Source organism: Microtus ochrogaster, chromosome 7, assembly GCF_000317375.1.
Source record: "Microtus ochrogaster isolate Prairie Vole_2 chromosome 7, MicOch1.0, whole genome shotgun sequence".
NCBI classification, from domain to species: Eukaryota; Metazoa; Chordata; class Mammalia; order Rodentia; family Cricetidae; genus Microtus; species Microtus ochrogaster.
The window spans coordinates 82646381-82655952 of record NC_022014.1 but is presented as its reverse complement, the minus strand read 5'-3'; the positions used below and the strand labels follow the sequence as shown (position 1 = coordinate 82655952).

Sequence of the window (9572 nt, the reverse complement as noted above, 5' to 3'; positions counted from 1 at the left end):
GGGTCCCTCTGCCTGGAGTCTGGACCCCTGCACTTTCCCTTCCCATTTCCCAGGAGCCCTTAGGGACCTGGTACCATGGGTCCCACTCCATCACCTCTGTGACACCCAGCTGACAACCCCTTGGGCCATTCATCTGCATGTCAGTGGTGTCTCTTATTCCGTGTCTCTGCCTTTAATTAATAATTAGATAAAATTCCTTGCTGGACCTAGCCAGGGTGGTGTGGCAGGGTTGCTGGGCTGGGCTGCTCTTGGGGTGGGTGATGCTCCTCACTTCTGACACCAGATCCTTAGCTGACAGGTAGACTGACACCCTACTGACTCTGGAGATGCTAAACCCACCTCGACCAGGCACACTCAGCGTGTGAGAGCAGAGGCCTTGGGCTGCAGCCCTGTCAGATAGTTGTACGCACCAGGTCACAGCCCCAGAGAAAGCCCGTCAAGGACTCCTCTGAGGAGATACAACAATGTTCCCAGAGGACTGGGTAGCAGCCGATGGGGTCTAGGGAGCAGGTGAGCTCCCCAACGGCCAAGAGACAACAAGTGGTCCTAGTAAGGTGTTGAGGAAGGTCAAGGTTCCCTGCCTGACCTGCCCATTCGTAGGTAGTGATGGCTTGGGCTTCTCTCCCCAGAGCTGGCCATGGCCAGATCATAGTGGGCCACTCCGGTTCTGACAGTGTTCACTATTCCTGTTGCCACAAGGGATGGGGATGGCTGGGGTCCTTAGTGACCCAGAGGCCGGGCTAGGTTACCTCCTCCTGGAAGCCTCTTCTCCCAGCTGCTGGACAGAGGTGAGGATGCTGGGAAGGGGCACAGAAGCTGCAGATGAAAATGAAAATCTATTTGGATCGGACTTGAATTATTAAGAGGTTCAAGAATATCTTAGCTCTTGAGAGCTGTGGTCTGCTGAGATGGACATCACCACGGCCCTATTTTTAAGGTTCTGTGGGAAGAAGCCGAGACGCCACAGTACTTAGGGGCCCCTGCCCTCAAGCACTGGTGTCTGGCCACCCCACCCCAGACTGGCCCACAGCCCATGCTCCACCTACCCTACTCCTTCAGTTTGGACCCCCCTGGCCCCTGTAGCAGCTCAGCCTGGCAAACTGGGCTGGAGTGGGGGTTGGAGGGCTAGGGCCCCACACCATTGCCACTGATGTGCAGGGCAGCACAGCACAACACCAAGCGTACAGTGGCCCCGCACTACCCCCAAGCCTGGCTGCTCCCCAGTGCACTCAGCTTCAGCATCTTGGTGGCACATCCCACCCCAAACCTCAACCCTGTCGCAGGCCCTGATAATGACACAGTGTCCTGAGCCCCTACACTTTTGCTCCATGGTAGCGCTGCACCACTCCTAGCAGCATCTGCAAGGGCCATGCAGGTGGTTTGGGGACAGGCAGGAAAGGCTGTGATTCAGAGGTGGTGGCAGCCTCCTTTCAATTTTGGGACTCATGCAGGTCCTCGGCAGGGAACTACTTCTGAGTCATTCTAGGAGGCCACCAAAGAACCACCCCATGCTGGCTGTGGCCGGCCAAGACAACAGAGGTTGCCAAAGGCAGGACTCAAAGTGGGTCTGTTTCTAGTGACCTCAGGGTATAAAAAGAAATCAGCAATGAAGCAGATTTGAGACTAATTCCTTGATACACACGTTCCCATCGCTAAAATCCAGAACTTGAAAGTCAACTACAAATAGCCCAATTACACACACACACAGCAACACAGCAACAGACTAAGGATGTGAACAGACATCTATCCCAGGATGCACACACGGCCAGAAAGTGGACAAAAGGCGCTGAAGTTATTCATCACTAGGAGAAGGCAAGTAAATTCCCATGAGGTCCCCTCCAACTTCCTGGGTGGCCAGAGTCCAAAGACACAGTAACAAGTGCCCGAAGGTGCGGGGCTATGCCCTTTGCCCCTAGGGGTGGTGGGTTTCTTATAAAATGAAGCACAGGGCCACCTCAGGACCCGGCACTGTCCCTCCTAGGTATGTACCCACAAGAATGGAAACAGTCACAAAGGAGCTCAGCATCTAGCGTCCCTGGGACAGGCACAAGGAAAACATCTGGGAGTTGATGCACAACCCCACAGAATAGTGCACAGTCACAAGGAGGAGTGAACTGGGACACATGGCACCCCACCTAGGAGCCTGGAAACAAGCAGACCTATACACACCAAGTGGGCTGGCTGGGCTGGCAGATTCTCGTGGGGAAGGGTGGGGACTGGAGGTCCCTCACAGGGCTCCCTTATAACAATGAAAATGCTTTGGGGCAAAAGAGGCAATAGCTGCATGAGACAAAGAATCCTCTTTTTGTTGGCCTGTGTGGTCAGGCTGGTGGTCCTCCGGTCTCAAGCTCCCCACTGGCTGGGCCCACACAGACAGCTGCGCACACCCGGACTGAATATTGCAGAAGTCAACAAGCTGTATTTAATGACTGAGCCAAAAGGATCTTCTCTCAGAACAAAGCACACAAAAGTTACCTAGGCTCTGCCCTGCACCTCACTGTGTGTTTGCACTGGCAGCCTGGAGAGCCACCCTCCCCGGGAAAATGGCCACCGTGACCGAGAAGAGGGCCTGAGTGGTGTCAGGGTCCTGGGCAGGTGTGTGACTTCTGTGTGTCCCCGGGAAGGTCTCTTGCTGGAGTGGAACAGATGAGACAGAGGGGTGGCCAGGCTGGGTTCCCAGCCACACTCTGGTGGCTCACAGGAGTGGGAGGAACTGCCTCCTCAAGTGAGGTGTGGATTGAGGACTCTTTAAAGTTGTTTTTCTCGTTATCTGTTAAGGCTGGCCTTAAAGACTGATGGCCTTGGCCTCTGGGGCCAGCTTCTCTAAGCTAACAGCTTTTCCTCACCCGAGGATGCTGTGTGTTGGACCCTGTGTGAAGCCCTCACCCACCCGTCCTGTGGCACCTTCCAGCTGCATGGGAGGCTGGCCAGGCCTTGTTCCCCACTCGACATCTAAGCTCTTCATGAGGACTCTGGCCACTACAGTTTAACCCCAACCTTTTGTTTACAACTCCCCCCCCCAAAAAAAAAACTCCCCTCCACAACTCTGTCTTGACAAGGCTTGAGGAGGGAGAGATCAGGAAGACAGACGGTGGGACCAGCTGCAGGCTCTCCAGCTCTTGGCTTGCACAGGAAAGCCAGGGAACGAGTGTATGTGCATGCGTGTATGTGTGAGTGTGCAAGCATGTGTGTGTACAGTGTTTGTGATAGGGGAGGGCCAGTGGGGGCTGCACCTCTTGGAAACCTGCCAGTCCGGGGCACTACTAGCCTGGGACTCTGACTCAGCAGTAGGTAGAGTGAGGCCACAGCTGGGGGGATTCCCTGGTTAAGCATACACTTCCCTTCCCACAGGCCCCCTAAAGAAGGTGGGGGATGTGGGCAATATAGGGATTAACTTCCTGCTCAGACACCATGGGTGTCCCTGAGGCTCTTACATCAGGTGTGTGGTGGGGAGGTTGCCTCTCTCTGCCACACACCTAATTTACTGGGAACTGACTGGGTGACAGGACCACATGTATCTTCCCCAATGTCCCAAACCAAAATCCCAGGGAGTGGGAACCAGCAGCCCTACCCCCAAGGGATCTTGACAGTCACTACTACCTGGCTTAGAAGGGAGACTCAGCGGCCCAGCTGAATCTAAATGGGACTGGCTGTGACAGGAGAGCTAGCCCTGCTGTCCTTCCTCCACCACTGACCCCCCACGGGTGTAGGATTTGGCAGCTAGTCTAGCCCACCACCTCTCCTCCAGGAAGTCTGGGGATTAGGATGCAGGCAGAGGACATGTTACAGGTATGTCACCTCTGTGTCCCACCTCAGCTGCCACTCTAGTGAACCTGGAGAGTGTGTGTGGGGGAACAGGGTGCTGGAGCTGAGCTTCTCGTCAGCCTCCACTCCAGGCCCGGCCTAGGAACAGACCTGCTTTCTTGGTGGGATGGAGTTTTGACGCTCCCTCTGTGAGAGGGTGGCAGGAAGAGGAGTGAGGAGCTGAGCCTGGGGCTTTCTCACCGTGGGCCTCAACGGGCTTCCCATCTGGCACCCTCTGTGGAGCTGACTCCCCAACACCCACTCCTGAGCCTGCTCCAGGCTTGAGGCTTTCCCACTGCAGGTCCCTCAAGCTCAGCACCAGGCTTAAGGACAGGCACCTTGTGGGTTGCAGTCTGGCTATGCCTACTGAAGGACGGTCTGTGGCCAGGATGGCGATGGAAGTCAGAGCCAAGTCAGAATCAGGTCTGTATTCCAGGGGGACGGTCAGAGCTGCAGGTGCTGGCACAGGCTCAGGACAATCTCAGGACCTCTGGGTACCTGGAGCTCCTGTATACTCTGTGTGTGTTTCCTGGTCTGAAATGTTGTCCTGCGGGAGCATGGTGACCACACTGACCAGCTAGTGATGGAGGCGGCTGGGCAGCCATGGCCCAAGGCAGACTATGCCTGCTGCGTCCTTTGGGGATTCGGCTGCTGTTGCCTCTGGCAGGGGGGCCTGGTGCTCGACCTGTGGCTGTGGGTGAGGTTCCCACAGCTCCTAGAGATCATCTTCTCAGGGTGGCGACTGTAACCACGCTGGAGGAGGCCAGAGGTCTGAGTCTTCATGATGCCCAGTTCCTTCTGACTGCTGAGCTTTCAGCTGCTCCTGGAAGCCTGGCTGGGGATCTTTGGGGTCCATGCTGGGGCCTCTGTCACAGTCCTTGGAGGGCCTGCCTTGGTCGGCAGGTGATCCTGGGCTACCTTTGGGGCATGCCTTTGGCCCCTGCTCCTTCTGGCTCCTGGTAATGACACCAAGAAACAGGTAACATAAAAAGCCAGGCGTGTCCAAAGTTCCCTTCCTGAAGGGCAGACAGTTGTTAGCTGGACAGGTCCACTCTGCCCTCAGGCTGGCCGAGCTCAACTGTGAAGCTGTGAGTTGGCCCAGCTGCCCATTCCCTCAGTCTCAAAGAGCTTCATGGGCTCAGGAACAGCCACCAACTACAGGGGAATGAGCATGAGGGGGGCACCCTTAACTACTCACGCACCACACAAGACAGGGCCGCTGCCACCTGGGAGTGAGGAGCACCAGAGGCAGGGACCAAAACGGAAGCTGCCAGATGCACTATGCTCTGTGGCTGATGCCCTGTGCCTCAGTATCCTAACCCATGGAATGGAACCACAGTACCTGTTTCTTACAAGGCTTCCCTGAGGTCTGTTCTAGTAATAGCAGTTTGTGTAAAGAATTCACGACAACCCTGTGTCCACAGCTGAGACTGAAGGACAAGAGCTTCTGCGAGGGGGAGACAGCCATGTGAGAGAATGTTGTAAAGAGATGTGTCTGACGCTAGAGACCATATCCTTTCTGAGGAGACCTGGCCTGCACCCCTGGACAGATGAAGTGGACCAGCTGACTGAATGGTTCATGTCAACTTGACAGCCTCGATTAAGAAAATGCTCCCTGAAGATCTGGCTGTGGGACATTTTCTTAATTAGTGATTGACGGCAGAGGACCCAGCCCATTTTGGCTGGTGGTCCTGGGTTCTGTAAGAAAGCAGGCTGAGTAAGCCATGATGAGCAAGCCTGTAAGCAGCTCCCCTCCAGCTGAAGCAGTTTCTCCCCTGCTGTGACTTCCTCCAACCATGAACAGTGACAGGGAAGTGTAAGCCAAATAAACCCTCTCCTCCCGACTTGCTTTTGGCATGGTGTTTCTTCACAGCAATAGAAACCCTAACTAGGGCAGCAGCCGTGCTTGGAGGTGGCCTTGGGCCAGCCGGGCCATGAGTGGGGTTTCTCGAGGGTTCTTACTAGGTTTGAGGTCTATTTTCCTTCAAGGGACCTCTTCCTATGTCCCCTCCTGTCCTGGTCTCATCAAGGGCAGGCGGGGCTCACACAAGACACCCGGACATCCTTCCCGCACTCACCTCTCCTGCCTTTGTGCTTGAGACCCAGGGTGTCCTAGAGTCCTTCGGATGCACTCTCGGGAGCGGATGTCAGCCTGGAAGACACACAGAGCTGTGGCCAGGCCCTGGGCACATCTCCCCATCCCCAACTGCTGGGAGCACTTCATGCCCTTCCAGAGGCAGCCATACAGGCCCGTCATGTCCTGTGGGGACATCAGCCCAGTGTGTAGCTGGCAGAAATGCTGAGACCCTGGGGGCTGAGGGTCCTGGCTCCTCCCTGCATCAGCTGACTGACCGGTGAACCCTGGGTCCAGAGCCTCTGCTTCTCTATGCTGCTAAACCCTCTTCTCTGACTCACAGTCCAGGTGTCTGTCTTCTCTGTCTGTCCCTCTGATGGGTGTCAGCTGTGACACCTGCCCATCTCCAGGTCATCTGACAAGTTACCATAATAAAAAAGGACTGTGGGCCACAAGTGTGGGGATACAGTGGAACTCAGGCCTGAATATACACTTGTCCCTGATCCCAGCTCAGATGGGTTTAGCTTAGCTTTGGGAACACATGACCCACAGATGGCAACAGCTAATCCTGAAGACAGCGCCTCTTCAGCTAAGGGAAGTAGGCCATGGGCAGTGGGACATCCTGATGGCACAGGATGGACCAGAGTTACAGTGGAACTCTGGGAAACAAGGAACACAGCAAAGCCTGAAACCAACAGCCCTACTGGGTGGCAGCAGAGTCTGGGTATGGACTAGAGCAGAGGGAAGGCAGGCCCCAGAGACTAGCACTGAACCGTTCTTGGAGAACTTTGGGGAGGTGGAATTGTAGGGAGGGGAGCCCTGTTGAGAGGCCAATGGAAAGAAGAGAAGCCAAGAGCCACAGCCAGTCCTGCTGGGCTTGTTCCCTTCCCCCACCAGTCTGGGCCCCCACGGTAGGCAGCCATGTGTTTGCACCGTGTATTATACCCAGGGTTGGGCAGGCTCCTGTGCTGGCATGCTCTGGCTTCCAGTACTCAAGGAGCTTTGCAGGAGGCTCACCCCTTACCTGCTAGGACAGAAACCACTGTAACTTGGGGAAAAGCATGGTCAAAACCTGAGGCCAGCAAAGCAGGTCTGGGACTGCATAACACAGGGCTGTGTGTCCTAAGGGAGGGTTTCAGTGGCTTTCTCTCTTCAGACCACAGAGATGGGAGGGGAAAAGCTTCCTGGGACTAGGGACAGAACTCACAGGTTTGAGAGATCATTGCACCTGTAACCAAAGTAACACCCTAGATGAGGGAGGGCTGGGGTGAGCTAGGTTGAAGAGGGTCCTTCCTGGGGAATGCCAACAGCTCACTCATTCTCAGAGGCCACGTATGGGCAGCCTTTCCAGGAGCAGGGTTGAGCACCACAGGTGACATAGCCTGCTGCTGCCCCCTAGAGGCCATCCTACGCATCTGCAGCTTGGCTGCTCTCCCTCAGAGCAGAGTCCAGTCTGCAGTCTGCTGCATGGCCTCCTTCACACCTCCCAAAGACCTCACAGCCTCCTGAGTGTGCAGAGCTGTGGCCTGAAAAACTGTCTTATAGCTGAGGGAGACAGTAGCTCCTTGGAGTCCCTTGTTGGTAAGGCTTCCTGCCTCCTGCCTCTGGCTGAGTTGCTTGAACATCAAATTCCTCCCGACCCGGGGCTTTTGCTAGTGTCTTTCCAGAGCCCAGACTGTCCTACTCTAAAAAGTGGCTTTTCCAGACAGGTGGTGGTGGCACACACCTTTAATCCAAGCAGAGGCAGGGGCAGGCAGATCTCTGTGAGTTCAAGGCCAGCCTGATCTACAGAGCTAGTTCCAGGACAGCCAAAACTACACAGAGAAACCCTGTCTCGAAAAACCCAGAAAAAGAAAAGGGTGGAGCTTTTCCTGGGTCCTCGACTACGGGCCACTGTTGAGCAGGCACTGGTACATGATGGGTGACACAGAAGGTGACCTGCATGTTGCTCTCCTGCAGCCTGAGATGACCAGCTATCAGAGTGCTGAGCCTCTGGGGCCCCGACAGTAGCATGGGTGTGTGTGTGGGGGGGTGTCCATCCTAATTGTCCTTGTCACCAGCACCAGTGCAGCGGTAGAGGGCGCTGTGAGAGCCTCTGGCTAAGGGCTGCTCCCCACTGGTCCTGCCTGGGATGTGCTGGCTTTGGAAGACAAGCTGCTCTTTCTTTGCACTGCTGTGCCAGGTGCAGGAGGCTCGGCAAGGCAGAAGCAGGCACAAAGTGGCAAGAATTCCCAAGGGAAACAACCTCTGCTCTACACTCTTGCCTTCAGTGTCCAGTTAGCTCCACTAGGCTCTCTGGCTAGGGGCTTACGGACCTGTCCTCAGATCCCTGCAGAGACCCACCCCAGGTTGACTGGGTGGCAGTGTCAACCCCCCACTGCCAGTCCCCATACCTGGCGTATGGGCTCTGGGATCCGGAACCTACAGCAGTGGTGGGTCAGACGCACAGCGACCTCCAGGCTTATTCTGTGGCCCACAGAGACATAGAGGGGCTTGGTGCTGCGGTCATGGCTCTTCAGCGCCTGTGGGTGGAGGGAGGTCAAGCATGGCTGGGGTGCATTCCTGTGGAGCAGGACCAGTCTCAGGGCGGAGATTCTGAGGATGTCCTGGGTGGCAGAAAAGAGCTCACAGGGGGCAGGCATCTCCAGGTGGCACACAGGGTGAGTGTAACCAGAGGAGAACGTGACACAGTGTACCCTGGTTGGTGCAGGACATGCAGAGGACAGGGTCCGGCGCACAAAAACATGTGTGCAGGAGCTGCCTTGTGGCTAGTGGACACCGAGTCTGGACAAGGCACAGCCTTTGGGTCACTCACCATTCCCAGGACAGTACCAGAATTGCCCATCAGAGGAAACGTGTCTCCCCCAGCCTGAAGGAGTACAATCTGGGAAATGGAAAAAAAATTGTAAAAATATCCCCTTAAAAGGGTGAATAACAGGCTTGATATTGCACACTAGAGAGGCAGAGGAACAGACCTCTGTGAGTTCAAGGCCAAACTCAGCTACATATTGAGACCCTGTCTCAAAAACAAACAGCCAAATGGTAGTGGCACACACTTTTAATCCCAGCACTTGGAGTTAAGGAAAGCAGAGGCAGTTGGATCTCTGTGAGTTCAAGGCCAGCCTAGTCCACAAAGCAAGTTCCAGTATAGTCAGGCTACACAGAGAAAGCCTGTCTGGAAAAATAAAACCAAACAAACAAATTCCTAACAAAAGTGCAGGTGGGCTCGAGTATGTCATCCTTAGGAACATCGTTTTCCTCCTCTGAGAAGGAGTCTCTGTTGGCCTGGAGCTCACCAAGGAGCCTCCCTTCTCTGTCTCTCTGGTGCTGGGATAACAAGCAGGGGCCACAGGCTCAGCACTCTGCACGTGGCTAACAGGAATCAATCTCAAGTGTTTGTTTAAGACAAGCACTTCACTGTCTGAGCCATCCCCAAACCCACCATCCCTTCTGAAATGGCTGAAGGCCAGCGCCATTCTTTAGGGTGTGTGTCTGTGTAGGGTGTGTGTGTGTGCACGTGAGCGCAGATGCCCGTAGAGGCATCAGACTGCCTGGAGCTGGAGGTACATGTGGTTGTCAGCTAAGCAACACAGGTGCTGGGGACCCAACTTTGGGGCCTCTGCAAGAGCAGTGCATTTTGTTTTGTTCTCTCTCTCTCTCTCTCTCTCTCTCTCTCTCTCTCTCTCTCTCTCTC

The 9572-nt window shown here is 55.2% G+C and overlaps 1 protein-coding gene across 2 annotated transcripts in view; it reads right to left on the bottom strand.

The window, feature by feature from the left end:
* Positions 1-2283: 2283 nt before the first annotated feature.
* The window catches only part of Endov (endonuclease V), a 16875-nt gene continuing 9586 nt past the window's right edge, over positions 2284-9572 (bottom strand). The window contains exons 5-8 of one of the 2 annotated variants that reach the window (XM_026780833.1): positions 8694-8762; positions 8272-8484; positions 5883-5956; positions 2284-4760 (exon numbers count right to left, since the gene is read on the bottom strand). In XM_026780833.1, the coding sequence (XP_026636634.1) occupies positions 4535-4760; positions 5883-5956; positions 8272-8484; positions 8694-8762 (582 nt within the window). In that variant the 3' untranslated portion in view covers positions 2284-4534. The remainder of the gene's footprint in view (positions 4761-5882; positions 5957-8271; positions 8485-8693; positions 8763-9572) is intronic. The other variant, XM_005350835.3, reaches the window with a different exon arrangement.